Genomic DNA, 17884 nt, shown 5'->3' on the forward strand with positions numbered 1-17884 from the left:
AATAAAAATAATGATAATAATAACAATAAATGTTTTTTGTAGAAAATAAGATTGTTAAAAGGATTTCTGAAAGATTGTGTGACTGGAGTAATGATGCAAAAAATTCAGCTTTGAAAGTCAGCTTTGATCGTTCCTAATAAACTGTTTAACTGCACTCACAAGTGAATATTAAATTATTTTGTGGGATAATTAAATATATTATAAATGAACTACAAACATAAAATTATATACATTCTTTCTTGTATCTCTTCCCCTCTCAGTCACACAGCTGACTGAATGGCTCATTATGCAGCTCATTATGCAGGCCTTTGTCTTCTCAAGTGTGAATCACAATGATATTCATGATAGTTGACGCCTACTCACATATGACTTTTACCAACAAAAAGTGTCTTGGAAAATTTAAATCAATATATTGTTTTCTGTAAGTGAGTAAACGGGATGATTTTCACATCATTTAGAAAGAAAAATTCTAGGCTACAAGCTCCAGTTCTTAAAAGTCCCGGGAACCAATGTTCTGTATGTGTTTTATTGCCTTATTAAAGTGATTTAACATTTTAAGTTTTTCACTAACCACGCATAACATTTTTTTTCTCAAAAACACAATCATGTACATTAGGGGTGTAACGGTACAAAAATATGACGGTTCGGTATGTACGTCGGTTTTAACGTCACGGTTCGGTATGATTTCGGTACAGCAGGGGGAAAAACTTTTTTTTTTTTTTTTAATGGTTTACTGAACAATTTGCTCTTTCTTGAAATACGTTCAGTTATAGTTTCAATTTTCTTAGTGATGCAAATCTACCTCAGCTTATGCTTAAAACTATAGGGAGCACTTTTACATTATAAGATTACAATTAGGCCTAACAACTTAACCCATACATAAAGCCACAAGGATGCACTGTTTTATTTCAAATCGACGCTAAATACACGTAGAAACAGCGCATCCTTGTGGCGCGGATGACACAGAAGAGCACACACAGCATACGGTGATATGGAGAGACACAGAGGAGACTGTTGACAAAGGAATTATTGAATAAATCATTATTTTTGTTTTCTTTGCTTACAAAAAGTGTTCCTGTTGCTTCATATAACCAAGATTGCACGTCTGATGGCAGATGGAGTACTCTGACAATGACTTTCATACCTTTTATGGACCTTGACACTGTTATTTACTTGCCAGTCTATGGGACAGTCTCAAGCCTCCAGGTTTTCATCCAAAATATCTTAAATTGTGTTCTGAAGACAAACGGAGCTTTTACAGGTTTGGAACGACATGGGGGTAAGTGATTAATGACAAAAATTTTCATTTTGGGGTGGAGTATCCCTTTAATGCTGCGTTCACACCAAACGCGAATAGAGCGTCAAATTCGTGTCTACCGCGTCTAGTTTGCCACTTGAACATTTTGAATGCATTCGCGCGTCTAGAGCGAAATAGACGCACGTAGAAAGCGTGTTTCGCATCAAGAGTTTGATGCGAAATTGACACCCGTCCGAGGCGAAATCATCCGCTTCTTGTGGGAGGGGCAAGTGCTAGGCAGTTTGTCTGTTTGCATGATGGCTGATGTTGATCGAGCATTCGAGGCTTTTCCACTTTTTCCTGCACACATCCTCTGAATAAACACATTATCTTGTTAGCGAAAAGTAGCTGTATATTAGGGGGAGAATAGTTACTCTATTCGCGTTTGGTGTGAACGCAGCATTATGATCGCGTTCACTGCACAAATCTGCACTGCACTGCTTGTGTTGGGATTATTTTACAGTCTATGGATTATACCAGCACATTTCTGAACCGTCCCATAAGCGGCTCTCCAAGGCGTTTATACAGCGATCTGTCATGCCACATCAAAGACTGTCAAAACGCCATTTATTATTTGAATTTCCCGAGAAAAAAACAACAACAAAAAAACTGTATTAGTTCGGTACACATACGTACCGAACCGAAAGACCCGTACCGAAACGGTTCAGTACGAATACGTGTACCGTTACACCCCTAATGTACATACATGCTGCTTACATATTATTATAGCCCAGTTTGTGCTGATTACAGTGAGATTAGATTTTAGCCATTTAGATATTTATAAGAAACTGAAAAAAGCACAAATGTCAGGGCATGACAAAACTACTCCAGGCCCAAAAAATACCCTTAGACTCCAGAGGGTTAAAAGGCTCACACACAGTTCCGCCCAGGTTCTTCTGGTAAGTCTTCTGCAAAATCTTCTGACTGAGGCCCGGGTGGAGAACCTGAGCCGGTGCGGGCGTGCCCGGTGGGCTCCAACACATAGCCTGTCAGTCTGCGATTCGGTTAGATTCGCTCGTTCCAGGCCAAGGCTATACAAGTATCGTACATTTAACTAAACGAAACAGAGGTTTAATATAAGCTATAGACTCTTTTGTAAACGGCGCTGATGGTTTTACTCAGGTGATTAACTGACTCTTTCAATGACTGCATTCTCTGGTGAAAGAAACTGCATTCTCTCAAAATGAAACACGTCAACATCTAAACTTCTGTTAATTCTCAATAAGAATTTCTGTAGACGTGTGAAATAAAGTCAGTCTGGTTAGTAATAACTGAAGCTGTTAATGCTGTTTGTGGAGTTGTTTAATCAGATCTTGAGAGATTTAATGTATTTTATCTTCAGTTCATCTAAGTCTGTGGCTAAAGAAAATTGTAGTTGGTGTTCTTATGTCTCTTTCTTTCAGTGCTTGTTCACAGCAGATGTTTGAATGATTGAAATGTTTCAGGAGCATCATACTAACCTACATAACATTCTACTAACATTAAGGAATTTTTTTATGTTTTTGGAATGTTACAAATCAAGGTTCCTAGAATGTTGAATTTTAAATCAAAATTAATTTGAAAGAATGTTTGAGGAACATCATACCTTAAATATTCCTTTAACATCAGGAAAACTGGAAATTTTTTATGTTCCCAGAACCAACACTGAATATTTGAAGAATGTTCTTATAACAAAATTCTGTTAGCTGGGTCGCTGGACGAACAGATTAGTTGATGGCAATTCTGCTACAGTTACTACTGGAAGCTTATATAAATAATTGTAATTAATCATAATTAATTGTAATCATTTATATACATTTCCCTTTTGACCTAATTTACTACAAGTTATTAAAAATGGTTACCAAGATAAGTTGGTAAGAGAATAAACTGTTCAAAGTTTTTGTCTCTCAACAGTTGCGTCAGGAATGTTGTTTCTGTTCTTTTCACCAGCCAAATAATTTTCAATAGACTGTTTGTAAATACAATTTTCTCTTTTCCTTAGATTGTCAGCTTCTACCTGGAAATAACTTTACAACAGAGTGCAACATTCCAGGAAATTTTATGTGCAGCGATGGTGAATGTATTCCTGGAGATTGGCAGTGTGATGGCTTTCCGGACTGCTTCGACAAGAGTGACGAGAAGGGATGCCGTAAGTCTCACCTTGCCTGCACAGTAGAGTCCACAAAGAGCTGAACAAATTTTAATCTATAAAAATCTCACAAAAATATTGCATAAGTAACAAGTTGCTTAATATTTAATTGGTGATTTTTGGTATTAGCTTTAAGAAGTAAGAAATGTAGCAGAATTAATATTACAAAGTAGGGATATGATATACCACAATTGTTTTTCCTCATAACTGGGCACCAGAATGCAGTGGATCACAAAGGTGAGGTGAGTCAGATGACTCTTTTCTTGTATTATTTTGCAGCACCACCTAAGGACTTTACCTTTAACAATGAATCAAGAATGATTGTTAAATAAATGTAAATTGGAGTGAGTTTGTCATATGACCAGTCTGAAGGATTCGTGAGATACAGCATCAATTGCTTGTAACTTGTAGAGCATCTACTGCAGTGGTTCTCAAACTGTTTTGGCCGTGCCCCCCTTTAAATCTATAAAAAAAATGTAAAAAAAAAATCTGCCCCAGACCCTCCCCCCCATCCCAATCCCCATCCCACTTCAGACTACCAAATAATTTCACTAAACATTATGAAAAATGAAGTTTTTTTTTTTTTTTTTTTTTTTTTTTTTTTAATTGAAAAACATGCAGTGAAAAAACAAACAAACACCTGCATCACTTGAAACACTGAAAAAAATAACTAACTGTCTGTTATTCTCTCTATATCAAGGGCGTATATTTGCTTTTGACAATGGTGGGGACATAACAGCAGAACTGCACACTATTATTTCAGTGTTGTTTTTTCATTTTGTGTATATTTTAGCTAACCATTTGCTTTGTAGTCTTACATTTAGTTTAACAAAGTTAAAGTTAAGACTGTGCACAGCAACTCAGGACGCTGTTCAAAATCCTGCTGCACCACAGAGCGCTACTCACATATAGCTTTCCATAAAATCACTAATTTGTCCCAAATTATTGTTAATGTACATTATGACTTCATTCTAGGCTAGAAGTTTGTGTGTGCATCTTCCAGAACAGCATTTCTTTCTGTCCGTAAAAAATTATTGCTAGGGACAATTTGGTTTACCAGCTCTCACACACATCAAAACATCTCTCCTCACAGGCACCTTCCCCACAGCATTCAAGCAGGTTCGGGTAACCCCACTCCTCAAAAAACCTAAATTAAACACTTCTCTTCTAGACAGCTACAGACCTGTCTCTCTTCAACCAGGTATTGTTGTTTCTTTCACAGAACAACAAACTGAATTCTAGCCAGTCAGGTTTCAGGAGTGGCCATTCAACTGGGACTGTGCTACTGTCAGTCACGGAAGCCTTGCAGATTGCAAAATCTGATTCCAAATCATCAGTTCTTATTCTGCTTGATCTATCTGCTGTTTTTGACACAGTCAATTATCAGATCCTCCTGTCTGCCCTCTCATCAATGGGCATCACAGAATTTCACTGGTTTGAATCCTATCTCACTGGTAGGTCTTTCAGGGTGGCCTGGGGAGCGGAGGTATCCAAAGCACATCAACTGATCACTGGGGTTCCTCAGGGATCAGTTCTTGGACCCCTCCTCATCTCCATATACACTACATCACTGGGTTTAAATAACATTCTACTAACATTAAGGAAACTAGACATTTTTATGTTCTTTTTATGTGAAATGTTACAAATCAATGTTCCTAGAAAGTTGAATTTTAAATCAAAATGAAGTTGAAAGAATGTTTGTGGTACATCATACCTTTTAAAAACGTTCCTTTAACGTCAAGAAACCTGGACAATTTTTATGTTCTCAGAACCAACACTGAATATTTGGAAAACGTTATAACAAAATTCTGTTAGCTGGGATCATACAGGCACATGGTTTCTCCTACCATTACTATGCTGATGACAAACAGTTCTATCTCTCATTTCAACCAGATGATCCAACGGTAGCTACACAGATCTCAGGCTACCTGGTGGACATCTCAGCATGGATGAAAGAAAATGACCTACAGCTCATCCTGACACAGACTGAGCTTCTTGTCTTCCCTGCCACTCCAACTCTACAGCATGATTTCACCATCCAGCTAGGTTCTTCTATAATTACCCCATCAATTTTGGTCAGAAATCTTGGTGTAATCTTTGATGACCAGCTGACTTTCAAGACTACATTGCAAAGACTGCAGGTTTGCATTGCACAACATCAGAAAGATTAGGCCCTTTCTAATGGAGCATGCTGCACAACTTCTTGTCTAGGCCCTTGTCATTTCTAGGTTGGACTACTGCAATGCTCTTCTGGCTGGACTTCCATCAAACACAATCAAACCTCTACAAAGGATTCAGAATGCAGCGGAACGACTGGTCTTCAATGAGTCCAAAAGAGCCCATGTTACACCTCTCTTTATCTCCTTGAACTGGCTACTGGTTGCGGCTCGCATCATGTCAAGACATTGATGCTTGCATATAGAACAGCCACAGGCTCAGCACCCACCTACTTCCACTCACTTCTACGTACCTACATCCCCTCCAGAAGTCTGAGATCCACAAGTGAGTGACACCTCGTGGTACCATCACAGAGAGGCTTAAAATCACTTTCCAGAACATTCTCGTTCACCATTCCTGGCTGGTGGAATGATTTTCCCACCCTTATCTGGAATGCTGAATCCCTGTCAATTTTCAAACAACAGCTGAAAACTCATATGTTTCTTTTTTGTGATCAAATTTTTATTTATTTTTATACATACTACAAACATCACAAAATACCAAAACAACAAAAACAGACATCATCCACACACTCTGAGTTGCTATACATGCTCCATGAATAACTTTGAAATATATAAGACGATGAGCCAAGTTTTTAGAGGTTAAACTGAGCTTTGACCACACTTTCTCCGAAGTGGACAGATAAATTAAGGTCAGATAATTCCCGATTCCAAACAGATTTGACAGAAAAAGGCATTGTCATGCGATCAACAATTCCACTACACACCGAGGAAACAGATGGTCGACCAGAAGATGGCGCAATCCAATCCCGCACAAAATTAGATCTCATTAAAGTAACTCTATATGCTAAATCACCCAAATGGGCAATCCTTTTAAAATTCAAATAAATAAAATAAATAAAGATATTAATGTCTGTTTTATAAAATAAAACTAGCACAAAAAAGGTACGACAAACAACTTTGAACAAGAACCAAAGCAGACTGCACATTACCGAAAATATAGGTCTGCCTAAGAAAAAAAAACCAAAAAAAAAAACCCTGAAAAATATTTGGATACTTGACCGATCCACACCAGCGTAAAACCTGTCCCCAAAAAGCCTAGTGTCAAGAACTAGTAATCAAACCTCCTCTCCAGTACCTCCGAAAAAAAAAAAAAAAAAAAACAGTTTTTAAAGCTTATCAGTCACTAGACAAGATTGCAGAATAGAAGATCACAGCAGAAACTTAAGTGTCCATGTCCACTTTGTTATTCTCCTCTCCAGGTCAGTTAAGATGCTTCTTCTGTGGCAATGAGCCGATAAAATCCTCCTTTTTTCGAGAAGAGTCGGATAGATGAGAAACGGCCGCAGACCCAGTGATGTCATCCTCGTAAGGATTGGGTTGAGGTTCCTTCTGGCAGACATGGCTGGACTGAAGTCAGGAAAAAACAGCAGCGTGACATTATCCTGCGTATATTTCACTTGGTATGCCTGCTGTGCTGGCAGACATGGCTGGACTGAAGTCGGGAAAAAACAGCAGCATGACATTATCCTGCGTATATTTCACTTGGTATCGCCAATCTGTCTTGCTGTCTCACCATACGAAAGATAAGCGTACACGCCGCTCGGATTTTCTTTTTCTTCCGTCCTACACGCGATGAGCCCTCTCAATCTCAATATTGTGTCCTTTCAGTGCAGGAATCCTCTTGGAAAGATTATCTCTGTGAAACCCGGCTGCATCTGAGCCTTTCACCCCCTCTGGCAACACCACTAGTCGCACGTTATTTCTCCTGCTCCTATCCTCCATGTTCGTCACTTTATCGGTAAGTTGTTCTAGCTGTTTTCTCAGGTTCGTGACTGTTCTCCTATCCTCATGTGCAGCTGCTTGAACGTAATCGACCCGGTCACATGTCTGTTTCGCCGCAATGGCTAGCTTTTCAACTTCTGCTTTTAGTGCTTTTACAGAATTGTTGGTCGCTAGTATGTCCATATGTAGGTCACACAATACTGGGGTCAGTACATCTCTTACTGTCGTGGGTCAACACCGAATCCAAAGTACTTTGCTGCTCTTTAAGTGCTAAGTTGATACCATTAGCAATGGCGCCACCGATATCTTCTTTAGTGATTGCTCAATCACTCCTTTCCGATTGTCCTTGACCATTGAAGTACTCATGTTGGAGTAGATAGAAAGTGGTTTGAAATTTACTATCAGGATTGTAGAATATTTGACAAATTGAGCAGAGCAAATGACCGTGTGTACAGCGCCATCGAAGGGTCACATGATCTCCAAAACTCATCTCTTTCGAAACTACTTTACTTCATCATAAATAATAATAATAATAATAATAATAATAATAATAATAATAATAATAAAACTTCCTTTTTATTTATTCCTTCCTTTTCTAGCTTGTACTAATTTGAACAATGCCTGAAACTTGAACACTTTCTGTGTCTGTTTGCCTCTTTAAGAAGAATCGCTTTATGTATTCCCCAATTGTAATACGCTTTGGATAAAAGCGTCTGCAAAATGACTAAATGCAAATGACTAAATGTAAATGAAAACCATTAATGTATAAGAAAGTAAAATGCATAAGATTTAGAATTGCAAGGTGACAATGTTGGATGTTACCATAGCAGTTACACATTATTTTATGGAAAGATAAACTGTTGTTTCTCTGGAACTAAGGAAAACCTGAATTATTCAACAAATATTACAAATGATTATTTGTAATTAACTGGCATCAACCATACAAAATAAAATGCAAAGTAGAACATTATATACTGACAATACACACGAATCACACGAAGGTCTCTGAAAAGTGGTTTGGAAAAGTTATATTTATGTTCCACTATAGCCGAGACACATTGCATGATTTTCATAAAATCTACAACTGTCAACATGTTATTCATCATGCTCTTTTTGTTAACACAATCTGATGACGTTTTATTCTTCTATAGAAATGTGCGTTGTATCATACAAGTTAATAGGTGTCATAATTGTACAGCCCACATGCATGTCCAATCCAAGTTTATTAGATACATGTCGAACAGTGTGATCTGCAATTATGTTATAGGCTTGCTAAAACCGTGCAGTGTGTAGAGGACTTTAGTCATGTGATGAGTCCAATGATGGCAGATGTATTCCACTAGTTGTGCTGGAAAGGAGTTGGATTCCATTTTAAGTCTTGAACACAAGGCACTGTGAAATGTTGAACTCCTAGAGGACAGAGAAGGTCTTTGTTTTGGACAGGCAGATCAAAGAGCCTTAAAAGGGAATGTTCGGAAGTTTGTTCGGAAGATCTGTACTATCTAGTACACAGCAGATGCAAGATCCCTGAAGAGAAAAATATGAAGTTGATGCAGAAGGTCCTGAAAATAGGGGCATAGGCTTTCTTTCTTTTCCTGCTTTTCTTAACTTTTGTTCTCAGTTCTTTTTTTACAAACAGAATTTGAAAGATGAGATTTTGTTTTTAAACAAATGTAACAAAACGTAAAGCTTGATGTGATAATTGGAGGATTATTGGACAGGAGGTAATGTATAGTGATAATGTATGTGTATAGTGATAATGTACGGTGCTGACGAGATGTGAGACGTGCAGATCTATGTGCAAGGCTTTATTTACAAAGGCATGGTCAATAAACAGGCAAGGGTCAGATAACACAGGTATATCACAGGCAAGATATTCCTAGAGCAAGCATGGGTCTTCGATTGGCAAACAGTATCCAGAGGGCTTGACAAGAGAGTTAATCTAGAAGAGTGAGATGTCCTAAACAATACTCGGCGACTTGAGCAGGATCTGAGTGTGTGCTATATAGTGGGTGTAATCGCTTTCAGGTGAGCAGGAGGTTGGTGACAGATGTGTGCAATCAGTGCAATTGATGATGGGAAATGTAGTCCAGGGTATAGTGTAACAGTCTCTGTAGTGTGAGAGTCCATGTAGTGAGTGGGTGAACTCTGGTGGTGAGTGAACGGAAGTTTGTAGACCGGATTCGTGACAGAGAACTTTCACTTTCAGTTTTGATAGTACAAATACGAGCAAGGTAATACCTAGAATATCAAAATCAACTGCAGCCAGCCCCCCCCCCCCCCCCCCACTGTTCCCCCCCCCCCCCCCACCCCCCCCCCCCCCCCCCCCCCCCCCCCCCCCGGAAATAAAGTGACCCCAACAAAGCAAGCCAGAGGGAACAGCGGCAAGGAACCAAAACTCCATCTGTGACAGAATGGAGAAAAAAACAGTCGGGGGGCCAGTTCTCCTCTGGTCAGACGAAACCAGCAGTTCAATTTCAGGCTTTAGCAAAGTCACATCCAGAGTGCAGAGGACTCAACTGGTTCCTGTGTTCTTGTCCCGGTGGCCATCTGAGACAAGGTCTTTACAGGGTACCTGGGGCTCATCACTGCAATCACCTGGATCAAATATGTATCCAGACCAGATGGTGAATCAGCACCTAGAGAGAACCTCTACAGCCCTGGTCTCCGCTGACTTTCGGGGCTGTAGATGTTCTCTCTAGGTGCTGATTCACCATCTGGTCTGGATACATATTTGATCCAGGTGACTGCAGTGACCATCTGATCTGGATACAGACTGGACTTGGTGGCTACGGTGACCTCGGAATAAGAGAGAAACAGGCTAATATTGGCGTAGATGCCATTCTTCTAACAACATAGCAAGTACATTGGGTGTTATGGTAAGTGTTCCCAGTTCCAATTAATGCAGCCTAAAAATCCTTTAACAGATTTGAATATTAAAAATTTGTTGGTGTGTTATGTGTAAGCCAGGTTAAAGAGATGGGTATTTAATCTAGATTTACACTGACAGTGTGTCTGCCTCCCGAACAATTTTAGGTAGGTTATTCCAGAGTTTGGGCGCTAAACAGGAAAAGGATCTGCCACCTGCAGTTGATTTTGATATTCTAGGTAATATCAAATCGCCAGAGTTTTGAGAATGCAGCGGACGTGGAGGACTATAATGTAACAAGACCTCATTCAAATACTGAGGTGCTAAACCTTTCAGGGCTTTATAAGTAATAAGCAATATTTTAAAATCTATACGATATTTAAAAGGTAGCCAGTGCAGTGTTGACAGAACCGTGGTAATACACTCAAAAAATAGCTTGTTGGTCTAACTTAATAAAATGATGATGCATATTTCCACGCATTTAAACTGATTTATTTGAACTTTAAGTTAAATGTACTGATGAGTAAAATTCATGCTAATTTAATGAGATCACATCAATTTCATTTGACATATTATGTGAATGTTCCCTGAACTTGATTCACTCTTGTTGATCCAACCAGTGTCGTTGCTGTTCAGACTGGTGGCTTCATGCAGAGTTATGTGAGTTTTCTGCATTTTTATGAAAATGGAAAGGCCTGTTAGAGTTTAAGTTTTTAATGTTTAGTTATTTTGAACATTTAAAAGAGTTCAAACAACATAAAATTATGTTTTTTTTTACCATTGTGGTGAAGAGTGGAGCTTGTGCTTAGGTTGTCAATAGTCTGAATCTCAGATGTTATGCACACCGGTCTGTGATTGTGGCGACATTTCCTCGCCCTGAAACGTGATGCTGAACGAAATGAACTTTGATTGGTTGTTTGACATGTCAGTCAAACAGCCTCATGGGCGGGCCTTAGCCAAAGAAATCTGCCATGAATTCCAGACCTTCAGCCGCAGTCTGGTTATGCAAGATTAGGTTGTCAATAGCTGTTATATACACACACGTAAATGTTCTATGATCGTTTGATTGTGAAGGGTAGAAATGCTGACAATATAGACTGTGTAGATCATGTCCTGGCCCTCAAACTGATTTATTTTATTTATTCTTATGAGAATGTAACAGCCAACATAACACTTGTTCACATGCTAAGTACAATTTCTGTAGCATATATAATAAAATTGAGTGCAAATGACAACTGAATAAAAAACTAAAGATTTATGTTGTTTTAGCTTATTTTAAGTAAACTGAGAAAACAACTAAAATCATTTTTTTGTGTGTATGGTCATACTTACTGGTTCTAGTAAGAATTCTAGCTGCTGCATTTTGGACCAGCTGGAGTTTGTTTATTAAGCGCGCAGAACAACCACCCAATAAAGCATTACAATAATCTAACCTTGAGGTCATAAACGCATGGGTTAACATTTCTGCATTTGACATTGAGAGCATAGGTCGTAATGTAGATATTTTTGAGATGGAAAATGCAGTTTTAAAAATGCTAGCAATGTGGCTTTCTAAGGAAAGATTGCTATCAAATAGCACACCTAGGTTCCTAACGACGAGGAATTGACAGAGCAGCCATCAAGTCTTAGACAGTGTTCTAGGTAATTACATGCAGAGTTTTATGTCCTATAATTAACACCTCTGTTTCTTTTCAGAATTTAGCAGTAAGAAATTACTCGTCATCCAGTTTTTTATATCGACTATGCATTCCGCTAGTTTTTCAAATTGGTGTGTTTCACCGGACCGCAATAAAATATAGAGCTGAGTATCATCAGCATAACAGTGAAAGCTAACACCGTGTTTCCTGATGCTATCTCCAAGGGTAACATGTAAAGCGTGGAGAGTAGCGGCCCTAGTACTGAGCCTTGAGGTACTCCATACCGCACTTGTGATCAATATGATACATCTTCATTCACTGCTAAGAATTGATGGCAGTCATATAAGTACGATTTTAACCATGCTATTGCACTTCCATTAATGCCAACAAAGTTTTCTAGTCTGTTCAAAAGAATGTTGTGATCAATAGTGTCAAACACAGCGCTAAGATCTAATAGCACTAATAGAGAGATACAACCACGATCAGATGATTAGAGCAGGTCATTTGTAACTCAAAGGAGAGCAGTCTCAGTACTATGATACGGTCTAAATCCTGACTGGAAATCCTCACAGATACCATTTTTTTCTCTAAGAGAGGAATATAATTGTGAGGATACTACCTTTTCTTGTATTTTGGACAGAAAAGGGAGATTCGAGATCGGTCTGTAATTAACTAGTTCTTTGGGGTCAAGGTGTGGTTTTTTGATGAGAGGCTTATTAACAGCCAGTTTGAAGGTTTTGGCGACATATTCAAAAGACAATGAGGAATTAATAATAGTCAGAAGAGGATCTATGACTTCTGGAAGCACCTCTTTTAGGAGCTTAGATGGAATGGGATCTAACATACATGTTGTTGGTTTAGATGATTTAACAAGTTTATACAATTCTTCTTCTCCTATAGTAGAGAATGAGTGGAATTGTTCCTCAGGCGATCTATAACACACTATCTGATGCGATACTGTAGTTGACAGCTGCGTGGTTACAGTTTTATCTCTAATAGTATCGATCTTGGAAGTAAAGTAGTTCATAAAGTCCCCTCTCTACAGTTTATTTTTCTGACTGACTAACGAGTTTATGGTCACAGAATATGTTTGTTTCTGAGGTAAATGTGACGTTACGTGACATTGTTTAGAAGCTGTTAAATTGACGCCTTTGCACGGCTACAACACTGATTGAGCGACTACATGAGAAAGGATACAGATTTTAAAGTTGTACTCTTTCTTTTAACTTACCTTTGGATGTTTCATCATGATTATTTTGTGCTGAAACTGGTATTAACCTGTTAACCCGCACCTGGACGCGGTCGCACTGAACTCTCTTTGTTTGCACATGTCAGTGTTTACGAATAGATTAAATGAAATGGGACAAAATTAATCTTGACAAACTATACCTCATTATAAAGATCTAAGCCTCAAGCATCGACGACAGATCGCTGTTTTTCAATGGAAAGCTTTTTGTGTAAACAGTACACATCAAAACATGAAGAATCAAAATGCAGTACATACCAGATTCGTTGTAATAACGAGTCATAAACACATCCACAGCTGTAAATCCCGGTTTAGTTAGAAAGGTAAGTGTCCACTGAATGAAATCCCATAGAGCCATTTAGTCCAACGAAGCAATAACATTGTAATATGGAGGATAATTCCTTTGTTTACGTTTCAGTTCTTCAGGGACAGTATTGTTTGTGTCCATTATGGAATAACTCACGCTCAGAAAGCTGTGTCTTGGTACTAAAAAACAGCATGGTTTTGTAGCGTACAGTGTTAAAAACAGAATGAGACAGTTCACAAAAAAAGTCAAAGATAAGCAGAATATAGTTTATATGAATTCTGGTGTTCTCTCGTGACGGCTTGTGACGCGCGCTGTGATGCACCTGTCATCTGATGGAGGCGTAATTTAGCGATCGGTTATTCTTAATTATTTTTTTTTTCAACATTTTTTATATATGTGGGAGTGTGTTTTATAGGGAATGTGGCTGTATCTGCATGATTACCATCTGTTTGAGTGCAAATCAGCATGCTATTACTGTGTAATTACAGCTATCAATGTGAACGCCGTCTATATGAATAGAGTGTGATTATTGACTTTATGGCGCATTTGTATGATTACCCTCTCTGTAACTGGCCATCAGCACGTCAACACATGATAATTGACTATATGAGCAGAAATCAGTGTAAATGCTGTATTTCTAGCAATCTCAGGATGTACTGTAATTGGCATACATGGTTAATTGTTTTTTTTTTTTCTTATTTATTTTTATTGCTGTATTTATTGTTATATTATTTTTTAGTGTTATTGTAATTCATTTTTATTTTTTTTATTTTTTTGTCTATTATTTTATAATTGAAAAACTATGCAGTGGTATGTTTAATGACTAAAATAGTTTGTAGAACCCTTCAATACAGTTGGTAAATATTTTTTTTTTATATTGGGGGGGCCTTCAATGTTCCGTCCATTAACTGAAAACAGGCTACACTAATCGATTCTTGGGATTTAATACTTTATACTTTAATACTTTTTACCCAGCCCTAGAAAAAATTTCACCATGTGATGTTTTTTTCTAGATCGCATCACATATTTATTATGCCTGTGAGGCAAGTATTCGCTGAGATTCAGATTGTTTTATTTACGTGTCTGTGAAGAAAGTTGACAGAGACCGAGATGGCAGATAGTGCACCCTGTTTGTTTTCTTTATTTTTCAAAAGCACATTGTTTTGTTGTAATGATTTTACACAAATAAAAGTAGACCCTTTGCAATTTCAAACAATGCCTTACTCTTATCTGTATGATCAAAAATTACGGACCACCAGTCTGGTGGTCCCAGTGGAAATCTTGGTGAAGTTGGACTATGTGGAGTGGAGTCCACCCATTCCCCTGCTCCTGAGGTTTGTTTGTCATCACCAGTCCCTTATACATGATAGTGAGCCAATTCCCAACCTTGACTTTGCCCTTGAGCTTCTTCCTTAATCTCGCTGGTCCTGTCCAGCATCCAAGCATCAGCTCCGCATTGGCCCTCCAAAACAGTGGTGTCACCCTAGATCTCTTTGGCACTCCCCGAGTCTCCACCACTTCCAGCTCAGTCATCATCCTCTTGGTCCCCCAGAGCCCCTAAAGGCTCCACCCTGGCTCCTCCCTCCATTCTGCTTACCACCCCCTATGGTTATCTCTGCCCCCTTCAGGCTTCAGAGGACTTCCCAGCTGTCTTTTGTAGTGTTTCACGCCGATTATGTAAATCTGTAGCTTGAACTGTGAAATTATCAATTGAATATTTGCAATTAAACGACACAGGAAACACGCAGCAGCACTTTCTTTTTGTAGTATCACCATTCTACCACTAGATTCTCTGCATAAGTACGCTTAGAGTTGTGCTGATATTTACATATATTCCTACGAAGTACAAGTTGGTAGATTCCACCTAATTTTTAGATTGCCTTTAGTTTTTTTGAGTTGTGTGAAACTGTTCTTATGCACTCATAACTCAAACATCTGTACGTACACACTGTTGATAAATGCAGCCCATGGTTTCCCTGTGTTTTGTTCCTGTTTCCTTTGTTACCCTTCTTCCCACTTCTTTTTAATTTCCATAATCAGTGTAATTTCCATACACTGATTAAGTTGCTCACTTGTTTTCAGTTTCATTGATTATTATTCTATGTCTGGTGTTGATGTTTACTGCCATGTTTACTGCTGTGTTTGGTTGTATTCCAAGTGGAATACACTCATATTGAAATACACTCATTACTCCTCATTTTGCCTGACCTGTTGTGACAGTACGGAGCTGCTATAATATCGTTATCAGAATTGGTTGGGTGTGACCCAGCTAAAAGAATTTTGTTATAAGTACGTTCTCCAAATATTTGGTGTTGGTTCTGGGAAAATAAAAAATGTCTAGTTTTCTTGATGTTAGAGAAACGTTTTTATAAGGTATGATGTTCCTCAGATGTTTTTTTCAACTTAATTTTTATTTAAAATTCAACATTCTAGAAATTTTGATTTGTAACATTCCAAGAACATAAAAATTTCCAGTTTCTTTAATGACAGTTGAATGTTATTTTAAGGTTAGTATGATGTTTCTAAAACATTCTTTCAATCGTTCAAACACCTGCTGTGAACAAGCACTGAAAGAAAGAGAAATAAAAATACAAACTACAATTTTCTTCAGCCACAGCCTTAGATGAACTGAAGATACAAGACATTAAATCTCTCAAGATCTGTTTAAACAATTCCACAAACAGCAATACCAGCTTCACTTACAGTATTACTAGCCAGATTGACTTTATTTCTGTCACGTCTACAGAAATTCTTATTGAGAATTAACATTGGTTTAGATATTGACGTCTTATTGAAAATGTTTAGTTTGAGGCCACGATCATAGAGATCAGTGTTTGTGTTAGTTGGGCTCTTGACCACTGACTTTTGTTGAGATGCTTCTTTTTCAGCAATATAGGTGTTTTTGGAATACATGTTTACGTTGATAAAGCAGCTCAACATGTCTGTTTTAATAACAAACAAATGAAAGTAGTTCTCTACTCAACTCAACACAACCAACGTGAAAATAAATAATTTGTAACACTGTCATTGCACTTCTTTGGTATAAATGCTGTCATTGTTAACTACTTATTTTTTTTAAACATGTTTTGTATCTCATTTATACACACAGACATCAACATTCGGCATATGACATACAATAATGGTGATATACTCCCTTCTCATAAAACATTTTATTTCCAAAAGTAAGCATAACAACACATAAGAAAGTTGTCCAAGCTACTTTAAAGCAATCATTTGCCTGTCATTTATCAACACAAAAGTGTTTTCAAAAAACACCTGTAATTGCTGCAAAAGAAGCGACACCGTCAAAGTCAAGGGTCAAGAGCCCAACTAAAGCAAATGCTGATCTCCATGATGGTGAAGAGGTCAACATCTAAACCTCTGTTAATTATCTTAAGAACTTGTGTAGATGTCCAGTGGTGGACGAAGTGCACAAATTTTATTCAAGTGAAGGTACAAAAGTACTAGATTTTTTATGTACTTAAGTGTAAAAAAATGATGGTTGGTTTTTTTTTTTTGTTTTTTTTTGTAGGCTACTTAATTTAATTTTATATTAGCACTTTTTTATATATATAATCCTACTGCTCAAAATACCTGGAATTTTCTCAAAATTACCAATATATGGAGTCAAAATATATTTTTGTTGTTGATATGGAATACGCTGATGAGAGTGATGTAGTAATGTTCACTCACTGTGAAGCTTACACTGTGATGTACCTGAGAGACAACAGATTTGTGACCCTGAACCACAAAACCAGTCATAAGGGTCCATTTTTCGAAATTGAGATTTATTCATCATCCAAAAGCTGAATAAATAAGCTGTTAGGAAAGAGTGATATTTGGCTGAGATACAACTACTTGAAAATCTAGAATCTAAAGGGCCGTACACACCGGGACGAATATCGGCGCGCGTTATTCGCCAGCGTTTTTCAACGCGTTTTTTGTGTTCACACCCAAGTGATTTTCGCTGACGATGAGCCGAGTGAACATGCAAATTCATTCCCTGACATTAGATGGCGCTTAATGTAAAACAGAAATACTAGAAATACTAGTTCTCTTTTATCAAGATTTCACTTAATGAAAAACAGAAATACTAGAAATACCTTTGTGTTCCGACACCAACGAGACCAGCAACTCTACATTCATCTTGCCTTGCATCTTCTTCGTCTTATTTCTTCCCGGCAGTGTAGACGCTACTTGGCGTATATCTTCTTGGCCGTTACGTATGTGTGCTCAGCAAGACAGTTTTGTGTTTGAGCGCCCCCAAGTTGTGTTTGACTGTAACTTCAGAAGCTCCAGACACGTGTGCAAAAGCGCCATTCTCATTGGTCGTATAGTTTTTGACGCGGTGCGTCAAAACCAAAAAAACGAACCCGAGGCGTTTTTTTTTAAAAAATGACGCTTTTACGCGTGGCGTTTTTTCGCGTCGGTGTGCACA

The 17884-nt window shown here is 38.0% G+C and overlaps 1 protein-coding gene across 10 annotated transcripts in view; it reads left to right on the top strand.

Annotated features, from left to right (window-relative positions):
• ldlrad3 (low density lipoprotein receptor class A domain containing 3) overlaps positions 1 to 17884 on the top strand; it is a 120246-nt gene that overhangs the window by 43584 nt on the left and 58778 nt on the right. For all 10 annotated transcript variants that reach the window (XR_006158901.1, XR_006158902.1, XR_006158896.1 and 7 more), the window contains exon 2: positions 3279 to 3425. Coding sequence is in view for 3 of the 10 variants with exons in the window: in XM_042753928.1 (XP_042609862.1) it covers positions 3279 to 3425 (147 nt within the window). In the remaining 7 variants the exon portion in view is untranslated. The remainder of the gene's footprint in view (positions 1 to 3278; positions 3426 to 17884) is intronic.

This window comes from Cyprinus carpio, unplaced genomic scaffold (genome assembly GCF_018340385.1).
Source record: "Cyprinus carpio isolate SPL01 unplaced genomic scaffold, ASM1834038v1 S000000512, whole genome shotgun sequence".
Taxonomy (NCBI): Eukaryota; Metazoa; Chordata; class Actinopteri; order Cypriniformes; family Cyprinidae; genus Cyprinus; species Cyprinus carpio.